Source organism: Wyeomyia smithii, chromosome 3, assembly GCF_029784165.1.
Source record: "Wyeomyia smithii strain HCP4-BCI-WySm-NY-G18 chromosome 3, ASM2978416v1, whole genome shotgun sequence".
In the NCBI taxonomy this organism is placed as follows: Eukaryota; Metazoa; Arthropoda; class Insecta; order Diptera; family Culicidae; genus Wyeomyia; species Wyeomyia smithii.
Window position 1 is genome coordinate 205,453,432 of NC_073696.1, and position 20,601 is coordinate 205,474,032.

At 39.1% G+C, this 20,601-nt stretch overlaps 2 protein-coding genes across 3 annotated transcripts; one reads left to right on the plus strand and one right to left on the minus strand.

The window, feature by feature from the left end:
• The first annotated feature begins 1,484 nt into the window (after nt 1-1,484).
• LOC129732685 (putative Dol-P-Glc:Glc(2)Man(9)GlcNAc(2)-PP-Dol alpha-1,2-glucosyltransferase) lies at nt 1,485-4,830 on the plus strand. The gene is made up of 4 exons (XM_055693782.1): nt 1,485-1,808; nt 1,871-2,320; nt 2,374-2,562; nt 2,623-4,830. The coding sequence occupies exons 1-4, from the start codon at nt 1,653-1,655 to the stop codon at nt 3,181-3,183; spliced, it is 1,356 nt and encodes a 451-aa protein (XP_055549757.1). The 5' UTR covers nt 1,485-1,652; the 3' UTR covers nt 3,184-4,830.
• LOC129732683 (cytochrome P450 4d2-like) lies at nt 4,783-20,083 on the minus strand. Of its 2 annotated transcripts, none has more exons than XM_055693780.1 (5): nt 19,904-20,083; nt 6,028-6,411; nt 5,351-5,968; nt 5,110-5,292; nt 4,783-5,045 (listed from the first exon to the last, which is right to left on the minus strand). In XM_055693780.1, the coding sequence occupies exons 1-5, from the start codon at nt 20,055-20,057 to the stop codon at nt 4,891-4,893; spliced, it is 1,494 nt and encodes a 497-aa protein (XP_055549755.1). In that variant the 5' UTR covers nt 20,058-20,083; the 3' UTR covers nt 4,783-4,890. The 2 variants fall into 2 exon arrangements, with proteins under 2 accessions (XP_055549755.1, XP_055549754.1); XM_055693779.1 differs by lacking the exon at nt 19,904-20,083 and adding an exon at nt 7,942-8,264.
• Nucleotides 20,084-20,601: the final 518 nt, after the last annotated feature.

The following is a 20,601-nucleotide window of genomic DNA, read 5'->3' on the forward strand; positions in this document are numbered from 1 at the left end:
TTATTCTAGGGAGCGTGTTGGCCAGATGGTATCCCTATTTTTGACAGATAAAAATTTGGTCAAAGCACAGATAACAGATATCCAAGCTAATTTTGCTTCATGTGTAAAAAGACGCAACGGTTTTTGGCATGTCGCAATACGCAGTATGGTGGCGCTAAGAACACTTAGTGGTCAATGATTCGATAAAATCGATAGTTTTCCAGCTTTTATCGATATTATCGCAATGAGAATGGTTGCCGTTTTTAAATGTAAAAATTTTGAGCAGTCGTAATGTGTACATTATCGACTTATTTATTCAATCCCTCTGTATATTTGCGATAAATTTGTTTGTTTTAGTGTTGGCTTGAAAAAATAAACACATAAACCTCATAAATCTATGTTATATCGTTGCATAAACAGCGACTGTATAATCTGTAAGAATTTTCATGTGTCTGGCAGCTTCGACCGTAAACCAGCGCTGCCATCACTAAAGTGGTTAAAGTCGCAAGTTGCAAGAAGATGTCGTTAGTATTCCAAACGAGTAAGAATTTGAAATCTTACACATGATTTCTGGAGTTTTTTGTTCTAGCTTGGATGTCTGTTATCTGTGGTCAAAGATAATCGTTTGTCACTCTCTAATTTTTACATGGGGCAAACACGGGCAAACAACAACCATGATGTCAAATAAATTTGAACATTATGTCGGAAAGGTCAAATATTTGCCCATTGGAAAATGAGGCCAACAAAGTGCTGTCAAAATTCTAGCATTGACTGCGAAATTTCTATTTTCTCCCGCTGACTTGAAAGTTAATTTATTCCTGCGTGGGTCGTGTGATTGGTCTATGGATAGAACCTTACAAAATGAGTATTTTATTTCCAGTGCCGAGCAACTCAAAAAAATCTACAAATTTTGATTTTCTTAACCCCGGTAGAATTAAGCAAGAGTTATTTATGAGGCAAACAACCCGCATTTAGTGTAGAACATATTTATTTCTCGAGGATTAAGTCGATTAATACATATTAGCTTTACATATCATTGCTAATCATATTGTAACCATAAAACCAGCAGTATCTTTTAAAATATACGATCTATTTATTTGTTCGTTCCTAAAATAAGTATTTTTCCACTTCACTGCTAGTTTCTGACACCCATCGCATGAATCTGTGGCGCTACTATCATTAAAATGAGCCTTGTCGGTCATTTATTCCACTAGTCTACAACCAGGGATACCAGATGTGCAGATTTTTAGAGTCCGCGTGCAGATATTTATTGATTTGCAGATTTTTCATAGTTTCTGCAGATTTTTGTCAGAGTCTCCATATAATTGCGCAGATTTTATCAAAATGTGTGCAGACTTTCGCAGGCTTTTAGCTGCGCGAGCGAATTTTTTTCAAATACGGATAATGTTTGTTAGACTTCAAGCAGTTTTCTCCGGTTTTTCGAGCAGTTGCACACATTTTTCAAAAACATCTGGCATCTCTGTCTGCAACGTTGTTTACGTTGATGTCACCAAGATTTCGTACTCGTAAACTCTCAGTCGTAAACTGGCTACCGTTGTTTACATCAGTTTGCCGGCAAAAACCGCAAAAACATCGTTTCATTGGATCAATTACATTACAAAACAAGAGTTGCAATTTCGATTGAATATTTTCTAGTCTAGTCCGTATGCGAAATGAAAAACCGAACTTTCTTCTACATATTCCTTGCCACTTATTCTATTGTAACGTTACGATTGTTTCACTTGCTGTACCATACATCAAAGCTGGTTGTTGATGAGGAATTTCACCTGCGACAAGGAAAACACTACTGTAACTGGGAATTTCATATTGTAAGTTTGTTTTATTACTAATGTTTCGTCAATAATTACTATAATTTTTTTATATATTTTAGTGGGATCCAAAGATCACCACTTTTCCTGGACTATACCTAATATCTGCCTTATTTCTTAGTCCATTTGAACTATGCACAACTTACGCACTACGCTTGACGTCAGTGTTTGCTTCAATTGCCAACGCTTGCCTTATATTTGCTATCCGTAAAAAATTTACCACCAATCGTACTGATCCGTATGTCCTGCGCGAGACTATATCTTTAGCGTTACTACCTCCGCTGTACTTCTTTTCACATCTTTACTACACAGATGTTTTATCGGTTACGATGGTACTGGCTATGATCTATTTTTCCATACAGGAAAAGAACAATTGGGGAGCATTAATGGGCAGCTTAGCGGTGTTGATGCGCCAAACCAACATCGTTTGGGTTGGTTTTGTGTTAGGCTCACAGGTGATTGACTTAGGCTTGAGTTTGACATTGCATACTCGGTATCGGCAACGCTTGTCGGTAAATACTGTTTGATATGTTCAACCGAATCTTTACTAACTGGTTTTGTCTAGGGCTTATTCAGTGCGGTTATCGTGCTGCTTCGCTCTCCTCGCCTGGTGGGAGAGGTTCTACAACGGGCATGTGCGTTGTTCTACGGCTACATACTAATCATTCTTGCTTTTATCGTTTTTCTGTTCTGGAACGAATCTATCGTCGTAGGGGACAAAACGGCCCATACAGCTGCAGTTCATTTGCCGCAGGTACATCAACATATTTTACTTAACGTTGAATATATGTACTTTCTTTTTTTTTCTTTGCAGATGTTCTATTTCTGCCTATTTTATGCAATGTTCAGTTGTTCACAAGTTCTTACAGCCTCTAGGCAAGTACTTCGTTTTATTTGTAAACGCTGGCACCTTTCCATCGGTTGTGCAGTTCTTTTTGCATACATCATCAAGCAAAACACAATTGTACATCCTTATCTGCTGGCTGATAATCGCCATTATACATTCTATGTTTGGAATCGTTTCTATGGTCGCTGGTGGTTCGCTCGCTACCTTCCTGTGCCAGTTTACTACGGCGTTATTGTGCTATTAGGATTCAATCTGTTTGGGGCACGACAACCAACCGTAGGGTATAGTGTGCTATGGATAGTTGCCACCCTCGCTTCACTAGCTCTTCAAAAGCTGATTGAGGTGCGGTATTTCATTTTACCGTTCCTGGTTCTACGACTATTACAGACTAACGTTCGATCATCAAGAAAGCTCATAACCATCGAAATGGCAATCAATGTTGTAATCAATGCCGCTACCTTCTATGTGTTTTGTACAAAAGAATTTTACTGGTCTAACTACCAGGAAGCTCAACGAATTATTTGGTAACCAAAAGTCGACCAAAACGTTGGAGCTTTTGTGTTACTAAAATGACACTTGATTCGCAGTCAAAGCTTGCCTGAAATGCTGTTGAACTAGTCTGGGTAGAATCATTTCAAATCGCCTGGAAATACGCGAAAATTTAATCGACCATTTTTGATTTGAATGAAACTTTGCACACGTATTTTGCTTAGCAAACTGAGCATTTTTCACAGGTGGAGAGATTTTTTATACCCATGGGTTACATTCTAAAAGGGCGTATGCTTTTTGGCATAGGTTTTATTCGAAGCATTGTAGCCCAAAAACCGTTGGTTGTATAGAAAAACTGTCTGAGAATGAGTTGTAGGGAATTAAAAATGCACCATAAAAAAATATACACTGTACAAAAAAAAATTTTTTTGATAAAAAAAAATTAAAAATAAATATTCAATTTTAATTTAAAAAAAAAAGAGTTCATTTTTTTTATTTTATTTTTAAGAAACTTGACGTTATTACGCAACTTATAAAAAAAAAGTCCAGGATGGAGAAATGAAAAATAATTTTTTTATGGTAGATTGATTTTTTTATGAAAATTCTAATTCAAAGATGTTTCAAAATATTTGTATTCTGATGATTTCAAAAAATGCAGAGAGTCATTTTGAATCAAAAAGCTCTTGGTAGTAAACATTCTAAAGGCGGTTTTCGGTTCGGTTTTCGTGTTATTTTTAATTTAAGCTCGAAAAGTTATAAATATTTCGGAAAATACACGTTTTTCTTAATTTGTCCATAGTTCTCCAGCAAAAACGATACGTTCATTGGAATGCTTGATCAAAATATACATCTCATTCTTTGACAACAAAACGATTGGATAAATAACTAAAGCGCTAAACCTTAGCCTACCTACACGTTCCCCCTTGCCGAATGTTTTATAAAAAAATATGTTTGTCGTGCAACACTACCTACTTGTTTACTAATAATAACCTGGATAATAATCCTGGATTTTCTTTTAAAAGTTGCGTAATAACGTCAAGTTTCTTTATAAAAAATTCAACTCTTATTTTTAAATTGAAATTAAATGTTAATTTTTAATTTTTTTTTGGTCAAAAAAAAATTTTTTTGTACAGTGTATATTTTTTTATGGTGCATTTTTATTTCCCTACAACTCATTCTCAGACAGTTTTCCTATACAACCAACGGTTTCTGGGCTACAATGCTTCGAATAAAACCTATGCCAAAAGGCATACCCCCTTTTAGAATGTAACTCATGGGTGTAAAAAATCTCTCCACCTGTGAAAAATGCTCAGTTTGCTAAGCCAAACACGTGTGCAAAGTTTCATTCAAATCAAAAATGGTCGATATTCGACCATAGGTCATTTGGCGCGATCTTGCTCAGTCTGTGAAGTTAGGCTAAATAGTGAGACAAACCTTAAGGCGGCGGACGGACTTATGATGGTCCTGTTGAAAAATTGTTATTTATTTACTAGTGCGAACATCGAGCAAGAGAGCGAAAGACAGTATGGTTAGCTGTTATTATAACAATGAATACGAAACCGAATGTATAGTCACAACAGAGTCTTGAATAATAAGTGGGAAATATATATGAAAAAAAAAATAAAACCAAAAAGTGTGTAGTGTTTCAACAACTATGGTTTATAAAAATTATATATAGTAATAAAACACATCCTTTATTGATATCACATTTCCAGTCTGTAAGTGTGCACCGATCGTTTGTAATCTTCAAGTCCGTGGCACAAAAGCTATCTCCAACCCATCCTTTGGTTTCAAAGTTAATTGCATAATCAGCTTTGGCTCCGGTCCTGCTTCCGTGAGCCGATAATGGCGAATCACTTTTGACAGAGTACTCTTGAGTTCCAACATGGCGAATTTTTGACCTGCAAGTGGAAATTTTTTCTTAACAAATAGATATCTGAAGAGTGGGAAAATATGATCAAATACCTATACAATTTCTAGGTCCAGCGCTGAATGGAATGTATGCGTAGGGGGATGACTGTTCCATGGTTCTTTCCGGGTTGAAGCGTTCGGGATCGAAGCGTTCTGGGTCCTCAAATAATGTTGGATCACGATGCATCAAAATGATGCCCAGATTGAAGTTGGTATCTTCCGGAACCGTTTTTCCATCTGTAGTTTAAAAATATATTAAGTTAAAATTCATTTTTTGCCCCAGTATAGTGCTCACCGATTGTGGTTTTCTCCGTGAATTTGCGCGCAATTATAGGTACTGGTGGATATAAACGAAGTGATTCCTTGATTACCATCTCTAAGTATTTCATGTCCTGCAAGTTTCGATAAGTAACCGGGGTGTTCAAGTCTGTACCAATAATTTCCGTGATTTCCTTATAAACCTTCTCCTGAATGTCTGGATTCCGAGCCAGCAGCAGCAGAGTAAAAGCAATCGCAATGGTGGTCGTATCATGCCCTTCAAACATGAAGGTGTCCACTTCCTCCTGGATTTCTTTGTCTGTCAAAGGACGTCCCTCAATGGTAGCCTGCAGCAGGACATCCAAAAACGCCATTTTTTTCTTACTACCAATGCTTTCATCACCAGCTAAGCCCTGGGCACCACTTTCCAACAATTCTTGTCTTCGCGATTGAATAATTCTTGTTGTGAAGTCATGCAGCACTTTGATTACCTTGTCCTGACGCCTTCGATCGGGTGATAGATTGAAAAGAAAGTCTGATCTTTGCCAAACCTTGACAAAACGACCAGCCAATAAGTAGCTCAACTCAGTGACCGCTTTTACATACTTTGACTCAGAATCCGTCTGTGCGTTGATGGCGGTTCCCATCGCCGTCTCTAAAAAATTATGCATACTAATGATTCATGAGTTATCTAAGAATTGAACCGCATTATACCACAGATAATATCCAAAGCTGCCAGTGTAACATACGGATAAATATTGACCAACTTTCCGGTCGCTTCCGGTGCTAGCTTTCGCGCAAGGATGCCGCTCTGTCGGTCAAACACTTCAATGAACTGTTCTAGTATCTTGAAATGAAAAGCCGGCGTGAGGATCTTGCGCTTGTTGAACCACTTCTGATCCGTACTCAATAGCAACCCATTTCCAAGCCATGGTACGAGAAATTTGTACAGTTCGGATTTGCGAATCAACTTCTGGCTGCTAAGGACGGTTTCCGAGTCACGGGTGTTGGTACAAAACAGCGACAACCGAGTTCCGATCCAAACGCAGAATAGTTTGCCGTAGCGGAGATTTAATGAATAAACGAAGTTCAGGACATCTAAGGAAAAAATACAAAAATGATCAGTTACAAACATTCTTTGAAGATTTTAAAAAACACGATGTTTAATTTATGCTACCGAGTTTCTCTAACGATATTAGTGGAACAAAAATATGTACCTACGTGGTTATAAAATTCAAATCATGATCGGAGCCAAAAATAAGTGCGTCTCGAGTAAAATTATTTATTGGGGCCATCCACATACCACGTGGACTGATTTTTAACGATTTTAGCCCCCCTCCCCCCATTCCGTGGACAATTGGGTTGTTTAGCTATATCAGCTTTTTATATCATCTGAGAGATCTGAATTTTCTAATTAAATCATGATTTAAGAAAAAATTCTATCGTTGTCCTTCGCTTTTTAAATTCACGATTTTAAACTGCTCGAAATCTGCTCGAATAGCTACAATGACAGTTCGCCCTTATACCAACTGTCATTGTAGCGATCTAGAGCGAATTTTTATTCTTCATTTAAAAATCGAAGGATAATGATATAAAGTTTTAATAAATCACGTTTTGCTCAGAAAATTACACTCTTTCAGATGATATATAAAAATCGGAAATCCGTGAGCTAAACAACTCAATTGCCCATATAAATTCTAAAAATTTTGTATGGACCGTGGACATTACACAACCTCCCAACCAATCCCCCCCCCTCCCCAAGCTATCCACGCGTGGTATGTGGATGGCCCCATTCAAAAATGTTTATTGTTGTCAATCATAAATATTTTACGCAAGTTCTCCGTTCCATTATTTAAATAAATTGAATTTAAATGTGCAGTGACAAATATAAATTGAGGAAATACAAAATAAACGATAAACCATATTCTGCTCAAATCAATTGTAACTTGTTTTTTCAACCACACAAATATCGAGACCAAAAACATACACTTTTTTCTTCAAACACAACCAACACATTGCTTTCAGTATTAACTGTATTAAACTGTAATATATAGCTTAGAAATCAATCCAGTCGAATTAGCAGATTTCTGCAACTGATTGGTATAGTAAGATTTTCAAATTGAATAGCGCACTCTTGCAATTATAGGATCTTTCAAATTAGAAACGTAAAACCATTCGAAAGTGAATCGACATAATAATTATCCATTTGAAGCGTCAGTCCATGGCGAACTACGCAATAAATGAATCTGTTCCCATTTTATTATCACTGCAAATAACGATTGGCAGTGGATTATATGTATAATTTATTTGCGGGAGCGTTTCTGAAAAAAAAACCGATTCGAACTCATAGTAAACAGTCCAAAATGAACACATTCTAAAAGTACCTTGTTCAGCAATTATGCAACACACATTCGCGTAATAATATTTTAGAAAATTTATTGCTAATATATATTTTACGTAGCTGCATGCTCCAAGTCACGCAGACGTCGGGAATATAGCAGGAAGCACTTGAGAAATCAAGCACTTGTCGTTATCTCATTCAGACAATACTAATATTTGATGAATTTTTTTAAGCACTAACTTCACAACAGCAATAAATAAATGGTTCTTTGTTTGTCAAAATCCTACCTTCAGGACTCAAATTCAGATACAGATAATAGCATCCGACTAGCGGAAATGCTGCCGGTCCAGGCCACTGCTTGCCGTATTTCAAATTCCTACGCACCAGCAAGTAATTAACCCCGAGCACTCCGAAAAGCACCGCAATAAACCACTCGAGAAGGGTCATTCTACTGCATGCGGAATCAACGCGTGTAAATGAATGCTAGTACTACTGAACAGATGAAACCGGCTGACGAACCCGCTTTACTATGAAAAATTCGAACAAAACTAGATTCTCCGGCAGTAAAAAAGTATGGCCTTGCCACAGGCCAACTCTCAACTGAGAGAAAGCAGATTGTTGTTACGCTTTAAAAGCGTCTGAATATTATTTTCAAGTGTGTTGATTGATCGGAACTGGGATGATATGCACCAGAACAAACACTGTTATCAACGTATGTGTTGAGAGACGCTACACTATAATGTTGTAGAACTGGTATTGGTATCATTCATCAGTTTTAATCTCAAAAGCAAGAAGAATTCCGTATTGTAAGTGATTTTTTTTTTCACATTTTCACGGTATATGTTTCATACGCATTAAGTAGTAACGGCAGGGCGATAAGTAGTAGTGAATATAGTAATCGCACCTTTTTATAACAATAAGATCAATTACTTTATCTACTAAGAATTAATTAATCAACTGTATTTCGTGATTCACCCTCTATAAACGAACCCCGTAAGTAAAAACTACCGCACGGTTACCAAGTTCCCTTTTGACAAGGTTTCGAATCTTAGTAGCATAAAACCATTCGAAATCAAGTAACTTACTTAACATAACAGGAATGCAGCTTTTCTTTACGCTTGAATCTACAAAGTTTCCTTGATACCCGAAGAGTAGCAATCGGAGGGTTAGAAACAAAAACTTAATCATTGGAGGGTAATCATGGTTGCTTGTTAAACCCCCCAGTCATTCTTTCGAAAACTGAATTAATGAAAAAGGATTTTTCACTTTAAAAAAGGAACCAAAAATTGTGAATTGTATGTTCTAAATGCATCTAGGGCAAGCTCTGTCTAAAATAACTAAACGTAGAAGCGTTGTTTCAATCGAGTTTTTGTCAAAGTGAAATCAGTAACAGTCTTAATTAAACAGTCTTCAGAAGACGTTTCTTTTCATAACTTTTTAACCACATGTTCAATCTATATAAAATTCAAAAGTGAACGGTTTTTAAGATAGCCCGTTCATTTGATACCAATTTTATTGAAATCGGTTGTGTGGTTTCTGAGATATTGATGTTTCGTGATTTTTACATTTTGATACATAACCTCTAAACTAAAAATCCGATTTCAATGAAATTTAATAGGGTCTTATGGGGCAACTAGAACTTTCATTTGCATTTAATTTCATTAAAATCGGTCAAGCCATTTCTGAGAAAAGTGTGTGAAAATAAAAATCTGCACATACACACACACACACACACACACACATACATACTGAAAATGCTCAGCTCGTCGAACTGAGTCCAGTGATATATGCCATTCGGCCCTTTGGAGCACTTTCATATCTTCGGTTTTGCAAGTGATTGCTATACCTTTCTAGGAGAAAGGCAAAACGTTAAAAAAAATATTAATTTGGAGTAAAATATTCGTGCTGAAGAAATAGCGAAATAAAAGAAATGACCTTGAATTTCGTACACTTCAATCACGAGCAATACCGGGGACGTACGAATAGCACAATACCACATTTAAATTTTGTTGAGGCCATATGTTTTGATCCAAGCAGTTACAGTTATAAATAGTCTTTGAATTTCGTTTCTTTTCATAACTTTTGAACCACATATCAAATTGCTATAAAATTTCTTACTTGTGAGTTTGAGAGACAACCCCCCTATAGGAAAGCCAAACTTTTCATTTGACACTAAGATTGTTGAATTTAGTCCAGCCATTTCTGGGAAAACGAGTGAATTTGAAAAGTCACCGGAACATGTTTATTTTCATTATCATTTTTTTATTTTCACAATTTTTTAACCACGTGTTTAATCACTATAAATTTCATCAATTAACCTTTAACTAGCCTGTTCATTTGATACCAATATTGTTCAAATCGGTTGTGTACTTTCTGAGATAATGAAGTTTCGTGATTTTCATATTTTGATACATTACAGACAAAGTAAGAGACCGATTACATTGAAATTCAATAGGGTGTTATGAGGCAGCTAGACCTTTCATTTGACACTAATTTCGTGGAAAGTGGTTCAGCCATCTCTGAGAAAAGTGAGTGAGTTTAAGTAGTCTTCGGAATATGTTTCTTTTCAAAGCTGGATTTCACATTTTTAAACATAACAAGCAAAGTAATAGTCCGATCGCAAAAAAAAAATCAATAGGGTCTTATGGGGTAACTAGACCTTCCAAAAGACACTGATTTTGTGGAAATCGGTCCAGCCATCTCTGAGAAACATGAGTGAGATTAAACACTCTCCAGAACACGTTTCTTTAAACAACTTCTGAACCAAACGTTCAATCTTCATGAAACTCAAAGGTAAGGGTTTTTTAAGTAGCTCGTTCATTTAAAACCAATTTTGTTAAAATCGGTTGAGTAGTTTCTGAGATAATGATGTTTCGTGATTTTCACATTTTTAAACATAACCTCTAAACTAAAAATCCGATTGCAATGAAATTAAATAGGGTCTTATGGGGCAACTAGACCTCTCATTTGCAATTAATTTCATGAATATCGGTCCAGCCATCTCTGAGAAAATCGAGTGAGATTGGGAGAGCGTTACATACACACACACACATACACATACACACACACATACAGAAAATGCTCAGCTCGTCAAACTAAGTCGATTGATATACGAGATTGGACCCATTGGAGCACTTTTATACCTTTGGTTTTTCCAGTGATTGCTATACCTTTCTAGGAGAAAGGCAAAAACAATAATATTGGGTGTATTTCTTTTTTTGCTAAAAACTATCAAACTCATTCGTCGCGTCTTACGATGTTTAGCTGAAAGGATGGAGAGCGTTATCATGCCAAATGATCTGGAAACTCGCAAAAATTTGATCGACCCACGTGTTTGGCTTAGCAAACTGGGTATTTTCCGTGAGTGAAGGAATTATTAAAATTTGAAAAGGGTTCCTGAAAAGGAATCCTCAGGAATGCCCTGTATATGGCTCTAGGATTTTTGAAATAAAAATCGTGAATTCTCCGGATCGTGTTTGCGATTCCTTTCATGATTCCGTCACCGAGTTATAGGTATCCTGGGGATGGATTCTCTACGTGTTAGTAAGGGTAATTTCCTAAATAGGCGTATGTATTTTGGCATTGGTTTTGTTTAAAGCATTGTAAATCGGAAACCATTAGTTGTACATAAAACTGTTTGGAAACGAATTCTAGGAAACTAATAGTGCTTTACGAAAAAACATACCTATTAACCTATTTTTAAGCCAAAAATAAGGGTTGTTTTTTTTTAAATTTGCATTCAAAGAAACTTGAAATTATAACGCAACTTCTGATAAAAAGTCCTGGATGGAGAAATGAAAATAAGTTATAAAGGAATGTTGGGTTTTCAAAAAAAAGTTAAATTTAGGGGTACTGGGGGTAAGCCCGGCACTGAGGGTAAGACCGTCACCCCTAGGATTTTACTAGAAAACGCTAATTAACTGTGTTTTGGAATATGTGAAGTGTTGGTATTTAATATTCAAGACATTTTAAGACACATCGAAGCCACCGAAAAACGTCAAACGTCAAAATATTAGACAAAACATACGCTACTGCAGCTGATGCGTAAACGGATGTAGTTTTTCGTGAGTGGATTTGAAAAGACTAAAATAATTTTTCGTTGCTCTACAATCTATTGCCTGTATTGTTAGCAATCACAGGAATTCGATCTGAGGTAAATTGAAACGATAAATTTGTAAAAACTCTTTTAAAAAAATGTGTGCTGTCGGGGTAACACCGTCACCCAGTGAGTGGGGTAAGCCCGACATGGTCTGAGGCTAGTTGGATGTTACTGACACATATTTCTCATCTATTACCGATGTCTCGCTGATAAATAAATTAATTATTCGACTTAGAACCATGCACTCAAGCTCTCCTGTGATTTATGAATGATTCCAAGGGTTATTAGAGGTGTCAAATGTACTGAATCAAGTCACAAAACTTACGGCTTTCCCGGTGGTATTTGAAATATGCTCCGGTGTGGTCAATGTGATCCTGGCTTCAATGAAACTAGTTAATAATATGATTTAAAGTGCGGCATGATAGGCTTGCCGAGTATCAAGTTCTTTCATTGTTTATATATAATGTTCACCGGAATTCGTTCCGGCAATCTGCCCAGAACCAGCTAACCGACAACAACCAAATTCAACAGTAACATACAGAAATGTAAGATTTCTCATTCGGCGGTTTCTGAATTCAAATTGGTTCAGTTAATTCGAGTTAATTCATGAACAAACTTAGGTGCCGGTGTTACCCCCAAGGGGTGCCGGTTTCACCCGCACTGATTGTTCAACGTCGTTTTTATCTTAGTTTCAAAACTTCACTATTTCTTGTAAAATAACAGTTTGAAAGTACTGAAAACCTTCATATATTGTAGAAAACAATCTGGGCAATGATTCTGCGAAAGAAATGTAACAATATTCGCCATCAAGTGTTACTAAAGAATCATCTTTTTCCTTAGGGGGCCCTGCTTACCCCCAGTACCCCTAGACATTTTTCACTTTATTTGTAAACTAATGATTTATTTAGTTCAAATTTCAAATATTATTTAAGAAAACTAGAAAGTAAACACTAAACACTTGAATTTTCCTATCAAATTAATTGTTCATGGAAACTTGATATTATTCCCTAACTTTCGTCAGCAAGATCTGGATGAAGAAATGTAAGACGGATTTTAAATTGACAGTTATGTTTCAAAGATTTTTTTCAATTTCACTTGAGGATGCGTCCGGATTTCAGTGACTTATTAAAAATCCAAAATAGAAGAGAAATCAGTTTTTTGGCTACATGTTTGAACTGCTGGTTTGGACTGGAAATCACGAAACACTTCTAGGAATAATTTCTTGAAAAAAATCCGCAAATATGACGACTAAAATTTTGGTTTTTTTCTACTGCTGATAAAAAAGGTAGACGTACCTGAAGAAAAACCGATCCATTTCTCATGAAGAGGGAACTGTTCCATTATTCATCTCATTAAGCAGATATTCACGAATAATGCACGCATTAAACACCAAATTTTCACAAAGTCATTGAACAAATTAACGAATTACGCTTAGTGCTCTTATGGAATCGTTTAGCATTGTATATTTAGTAAACTTAACTAGTTATATCCTAAATTTTGTGAAACAAACCATTTTTCACAACGCTTCCATATCCATCTCAAAACTTGAATCACTGCTCAATTATTCATCTCACGACGCCCCCATATTCATCACACTGTTAATCATGAATGGTAAACGGCTGGGCAGTGCGTACCAGCAGTACACCCCTACTAGTTGGCATAAAATAGACCCCAGTGTGGTCCAAAGCATAATGCCCAGCAACTCCTATCCCTACCTCCACGTGGAACCGACTGGGATACGAGCAACCAAGGGAAGATCGGTGAACCGGTGGGAACTTGGTCGTATGCTGACAGGGAAGGGGGAGCTGCTCTCCTAGGAGGGCAGCTTGTCCGAGCGTCTGTTCCCCATGTTAGGGGCGGCTCAAACAGCGTCTGATCCGGAGCGGACGGCTGAACTATGAAATGCGGCGTCTCGCTAGCTACACCCAAGACGGCAGCTCCGTCGCGAGACTAGGCATCCGCAGCTCTAGTAAGGCAGCATGCCGAAACATTAAAATACTACGAACAATCAAGAATTGAATACGGACCGGAACAATTGGCAACGACCTAGGCGACGAAATAGGGACGACGATTGGAAGCTCGGTACATGGAACTGTAGATCGCTGAACGCCCCGGGGGGCGACCGGATTCTGCTGGATCAGCTAGAACCCCGCCACTTCGACATTGGTGTTTGTTGAGAATAAAAGGCTGGTTCTACAACTACACTATCCTCAATGTGCACTGCCCTCACGAAGGAAGACCCAATGTAGAGAAAGAAGAGTTCTACGCACAGCTGGAGAAATTCTACGATAGCTGCACGCGTAGAGACATCAAGATCGTCATCGGGGACATGAACGCGCAGATCGGTAAGGAAGAAATGTACAAGCCGGTGATCGGCCCACATAGCCTGCACACCGTGACGAACGACAACGACCAGTGATGCGTCAACTTCGCAGCTTCCCGAGGACTGGCAGTCCGAAGTACCTTCTTTCCCCGTAAGGACATCCATAAAACCACCTGGAGATCACCTGACCAACGTATAGCAAATCAAATTGACCATGTCCTCATCGACGGCCGGTTCTTCTCAGACATTACAAGCGTACGTACCTATCGCGGTGCGGATATTGGCTCGGACCACTACCTAGTTGCGGTATCATTGCGCTCAAAACTGTCGACCGTATACCACGCGCGACATCGCCGAACCCCGCGGCTCAACATTAAGCAGCTCCGGAACTCCCAGGCTACGGAGGAATACGCGCAACAGCTTGAAGGGGTGCTACTTACGGCGGAGGGGCTGGGCGCATTGCCTCTCGAAGACGGCTGGTGCAGCATTCGCACAGCTATCGTGAAGACCGCAACGGCGACACTAGGAGTGGAAGCACCTAGTGGCAGAAACGACTGGTATGACGGGGAGTGCAAGGCAGCGGTGAATGAGAAGAACCGGACCTGGGCGATATACCTGGGCAGGTCAACGAGAGAGAACAAGGCCAATTACAAACGGGCACGGAACGACATGACCACGATTCTCAGACGAAAGAAGCGCCAGCAAGAGGATCGTGAGCATGAGGAGCTGGAGCAGCTATACCGTGCCAGTGAAACGCGGGAATTCTATGAGATGGTAAACCAGTCCCGCAGAGGCTATATGCCGCAAGCCGACATGTGCAACGACGCGGATGGGAACCTTCTCACGGATGCCAGCGAGGTGGTCGACAGGTGGAAGGAGTGCTTCGATGGACACCTGAATGGCAAAACAGTGAACAGAAGCGGAGCAGGAACTGACCTAGAAGCACCAGCAGCGGATGACCGAGTACCAGCCTCCGATATTCACGAAGTTCTTTGTGAGATCGGGAAGCTGAAAAACAATTAAGCCGCAGGCAAAGACGGATTGCCGAGCGAGCTCTTGAAACATGGAAGAGAGGCGCTGGCTAGAGCGCTGCACTGGGTCATTTCCAGGATTTGGGAGGAGGAGAAACTACCAGACGAGTGGATGGAGGGAGTCATCTGTCCCATCTACAAGAAGGGCGACAAGCTGGAGTGTCGCAACTACCGCGGTATCTCGCTTATCAATGCCGCCTACAAAATACTCTCACAGATCCTGTTCCGTCGTCAATCACCTTTAACCAGGAGGTTCGTGGGTCAGTATCAAGCGGGTTTCATGCGAGCCCGTGCCACCACGGACCAGATCTTCTCAATCCGACAGATCTTACAGAAATGTCGCGAGTACAACGTGCCCACACATCACATCTTCATTGACTTCACGGCGGCCTATGATACAGTCGATCGAGAACAGCTATGGCAGATCATGCACGACAACGGATTTCCGGATAAACTGACTCGATTGATCAGAGCTACCATGGCGCAAGTGATGTGCTTCGTGCGTGTTTCGGGGATACTCTCGAGTCCCTTTGAATCGCGCAGAGGGTTGAGACAAGGTGATGGACTTTCCTGTTTGCTGTTTAACATCGCCCTTGAGGGTGTGATCCGGAGGGCGGGCATCGACACGAGGGGCACAATTTTCACAAGGTCTGTTCAGCTTCTGGGCTTCGCGGATGACTTCGACATCATATCACGTAACTTTGCGACGGCGGAGGAAACTTACGCCCGACTGAAAGTCGAAGCTGGACGGATCGGACTGCGGATAAATGCGTCGAAAACAAAATACATGCGAGCGAGAGGCTCCAAGGAGAACAACATCAGCCTCCCAACTCAAGTCTCTGTAGACGGTGATGAGCTTGAGGTGGTCGATGAGTTTGTGTATTTGGGGTCACTGGTGACCGCCGACAATAACACCAGCAAAGAGATCCAGAGACGCATCCAGGCAGGAAATCGTGCCTACTTTTCACATCGGAAGACACTTTGATCGAATCGAGTGCGACGACGCACGAAGTTGAGGCTGTACAAAACCCTGATAAGACCGGTAGTCCTCTACGGGATCGAGACAACAACGCTTCTCGCGGAGGACCTTAACGCTCTTGGAGTTTCTGAACGGAAGGTGCTACGGACTATCTACGGTGGAGTACAGACGGACGACGGAGAATGGCGACGGCACCTGGCGAAATTTAATAGGTTGCGATGGGCCGGTCATGTCGTAAGGATGCCGGACGGCAACCCTGTGAAATCACTTCTCTTCAGCAACCCTGCCGGCACCAGAAATAGAGGGGCGCAGCGTGCACGATGGCTCGACCAGATCGAAGGAGACTTGCGGGTGATGAGACGCCTGGGGAACTGGCGAAACACAGCCCAAAACCGAGCACCATGGCGACAAATTCTTGATACAGCACGAGCCACCACGGCTCTCGTCTGATTGGTAAGGTAAGTTAATCATGAACGAATCACATTATCATGAATGAACGTAGCCGCAGCCCGTCGTAGTAGGTTGCCTAGATTTCCGCTGTAGTTGTTGACGTGCAAAATCCTAGGAAACATCCTAGGTAACCTAGGAAACCACTACAGTGCTGTAGATTCATGTCAATTATGTCGGAATAATTCAACATTTTCAGTATGATTTTTTCGTATTAACAGAAACTGATTTGGCAACTTTTGATTTTCTTCAACGCAGTGAAAACAGATGAAAATACATACAGTTGAAATTTAGGAATTTTAGAAATTCATCTCATATATTTCTGCTAACTCAAGCTTGTTTTAGGAAATTTGAAATGAACATTTCGAAGATTAAAGCATTCTTAGGTTAGTGAGAAATTTTGTCAAGTGATCAAAATAAAAAGTGGTCCGCTAGTGATGAAAAAAACTTTAGTTGGCTGCTAAACGAGTCCCGTCGTTCCGTATACCTACATTCATTATCAACAAAAAAATTAATGAACATTTGAGAAAGGCCCGTGGGCGCCTTCCCGACGAAGCATTCCCATGATGCCGAGACTAAAGCATTATACAGCCTAAATATTGTCGGGTTTCAGAATTTTAAGCTCGAAACCCAAACCCGACCCGTACACATCGGGTTCGGGTTGAAAACCTGGTACATGTCAATAAATAGAATCAAAATTTTCTTCAAACATTCATTCTGGGCTACAAGGCTTGAACCATGATTTATACCAGTGGATCCCAACCGGGGGTTCGTGACCAGCAAGGGAGCCGCGAGGCTCATCCAGGGGAGGGGCACGAAGCTGTTGGCTAATATGACAGGTAATTAAAATTTTTTTCTAGATACCACTGTGAAAGCGGATGTTCTCCAACAACTAGGACCAAAACTTGAAACAAATTCGACTTGCAGGACGATATGAAACTAAAAACCGTAGCAGCGTATTGCAAATATAATATCCTTAATTCTTTTGGGGGGGGGGGGCGCGAAGTTCTCTGTGCTTCGCAAAGGAGGCCGCGAAGCTCTTTGTGTTCAGCGAAAGAAACCGCGGAGCCAGAAAGGTTGTGAACCACTGATTTAGACAAAAAGAACAAAGTTCTTTGTAGTCCATTACTGTGGCCTGTCTTTCACCACCTTCCTGGCGAATTGTTGTTGAGGTTTGCAGGAAATTATACACAGTCGAAACCGGAAGACAGTCGAAACCGAAATTTTTTTCTACAGCCCAGTCGAAACTGTACAATGCGCTTGCACCAGTCTCCTTGTTTCGGCCCCATTTCGAATAGGACTGAATATGCATAAACAAAACAAAAATTATTGGCATAATGAAAGGAGAGAGAGAGAGAGAGAGAGAGAGAGAGAGAGAGAGAGAGAGAGAGAGAGAGAGAGAGAGAGCTTACATATACATACTGTCATTATGTGCTGAGCGTATTTGTTATTGATCTCTTATGTTATGTTATCTCGTAGAGCCTCGAAAATATTCCGAAATAATTTCAGTTGTAAAAGTTTTTAAAGGCAAAAAAAAATCAATGATGGTTCGATACCCCTCCCTCTTCTGGAAAGGAGTGGTCCCATACAAATGGAATGCAAATTTCGTACAACTAGAGAACCAATCAAGCAAATACAACCAAATTTGGCATGTGAATATCTTAGGGGTAATAAATATGTTCATGGTGGTTCGACACCTTCCCTCTTCTGGAAGGGAAGCTTTTATTTAAATGAAACACAAATTTCGCACAATTCGAGAACCAATCCATCAAATACAACCAAATTCGATATGTTAAGGTTTTTAAGAGTAAGAAAAAAATTCATGGTGGTTCGACATTCCCCCTCTTCTGGAAGAGGGGGCTCCCATACGAGTGAAACACAAATTTCTTCACAACTCAAGAGCTAATCAAGTATGCGGAACCAAATTTGGCATGTGAAGGTTTTTGAGAGCAAAAAATATTTTTGTGATGATTTGACACCCCTCTTATTCTGAAAACGAAGGCTCTTATACAAATCTTCATGGTGGTTTGACACTTGTCCGTACTCTGGAAGGGAGGGGGAGGGGAGGAAGTCGAAAGTGACCAAATTCCACCCAACATGGGAACTTCCGGAATCGTAATGTAATTATTTTTCATACCGTGAAAAACACTTTCGGCAAGTCTTCGGAACAGCAATGTGCAACTTTTTGTCCCCCACAGTTGCCGATCTACTCAATATAGATATTTCCAGAATCGAGGTAATGTACAAAGAACGAAATTGTTATCATACCGATAAAACCAATCATTCCAAACGATTTACCTTTTGACTTTGATCGTATCCAATATTCGATTCGAATTTGGAATGTTAAAAATTATTTAAATAAAGAAAAAAATGGACGGGATAAAGTTCGCTGGGTCAACTACTATAAAATAAACGGATACATACACAAATTTAATTTTATCGTTGTTAACATCAGCATTTAGGACAACCACTAGAATCTCACATTTTACCACTGGTCGCAAAAACGAATAGAACTTTGTCCTACAGTTCAAACTAGAAAAAATAAAATATTATAGCTTTTTAGCCATTACTGTGAGTTTTGGTGCCCCTAGTAGCCTCGGAAATATTCTTCTCTAGTGAAGTTCTTGTTAGCCTTGTTGTAATTAACAGCAATGCAAAATATTTCTCAAAATTATACAAAAAAAGACGGAAAACATGCAGAAGTCGTTTTTTATTTAACTCCATTGAAATCGCTCCTCCATATATGCAATCAGATAACATCAATTTTTATTGCTAAAAATGACCATGCGGTGGTTAGAATTCAATACTAGTTATAAGAAAATTGAAGAAACAAATTGTGTACAATGCATTTGCAGCTAGAAAATTAAAACGCATTATCATATAGCATCAATGCTTTCAAAATCTAATCTATTTTTTCAAGCAAAAACTCGTAACAGCCAGTGTTTGCAAAAAATATTTCACCTTTGGATTGCTCCTAGCTCCGATGAAGATAACATTGACGCTGGTTTAGTTCTTGTGATAAACTGATGAATCTGTTACTTAAACAATATTTGTACTTGTCATTGTGACTGGTAACAAGTGAAACAACATTGTTTTGAGTTCTAAGATGTAGGTGTCTGCGATATTATGCAGTTTGAAATCTATTTCGATTGCTATAATGTTGGATTTTTGGTATTAAAACAGAAGTTTGTCTACTGTAGACAAACATCTTTTTCCAAAAAGACCGAAAAGACAATATCAGAGATATTATGAAGTATTGTAAAAAAGCCTTGTTGCAAACAAAACGCTTCGAATGGTCCATAAGTAACTTACATTGTCACGACTAGAAATTCGCCAAATAGATTACATTCAGCAAGCATAGAATACTCACCTTCTGGTTTACGATTGTTAAAAACTTGCATACTTCCGATAAACGGAAGTTTTCTCGGCCCTGGTATTTTAACGGAGTGTTTTGAAATGAGATCTTTGATACCGTAGTTAATTAGTAATACCAGAAGTATTACAATAACAAAACCCCACACCATTTTCGCACTAGCACAAATTGGGGCAAACTGCTTAAAACAAACGAAAGTTCAAAACTGATATATTATTACCGCATTTGACCCCCCAGTTGTACGAGGACAGGCAGATTCTGTATCAAGCCGACCAACAATTGCCGCTCCAGTATGATAACGTGCTTAGAATAGCTGCTCGATAAGATTAGCAGAGTCGTTTGAAAGCCCGGTTCAGTAACCTGTGACGAATATACAAAAAAAACATGTTTTTGGGTTATTTCGCCGGATAATAAGGTCTAGGTAACGCTTTCTTCTCAAAAAATTGTTGATTGAAAATTGTTGCATATGTCTTTAGATTTTTCGGTCGATAGAAGGTAATACACATCAACCTGAAAACGCATATAGTAAACTACTTCTTGTAAACAATATAATAGCATTACAATTAAATATCCAGTTATTATAAATAACAGGTGATGATAACAAGAAGCTCAGAAAGCTGCTTCTTAAGGATATTTAAAGTACAAACAATGCTTTTTCCGTTTTACATTTCATGGAAAATATCGCTGTTGAAACA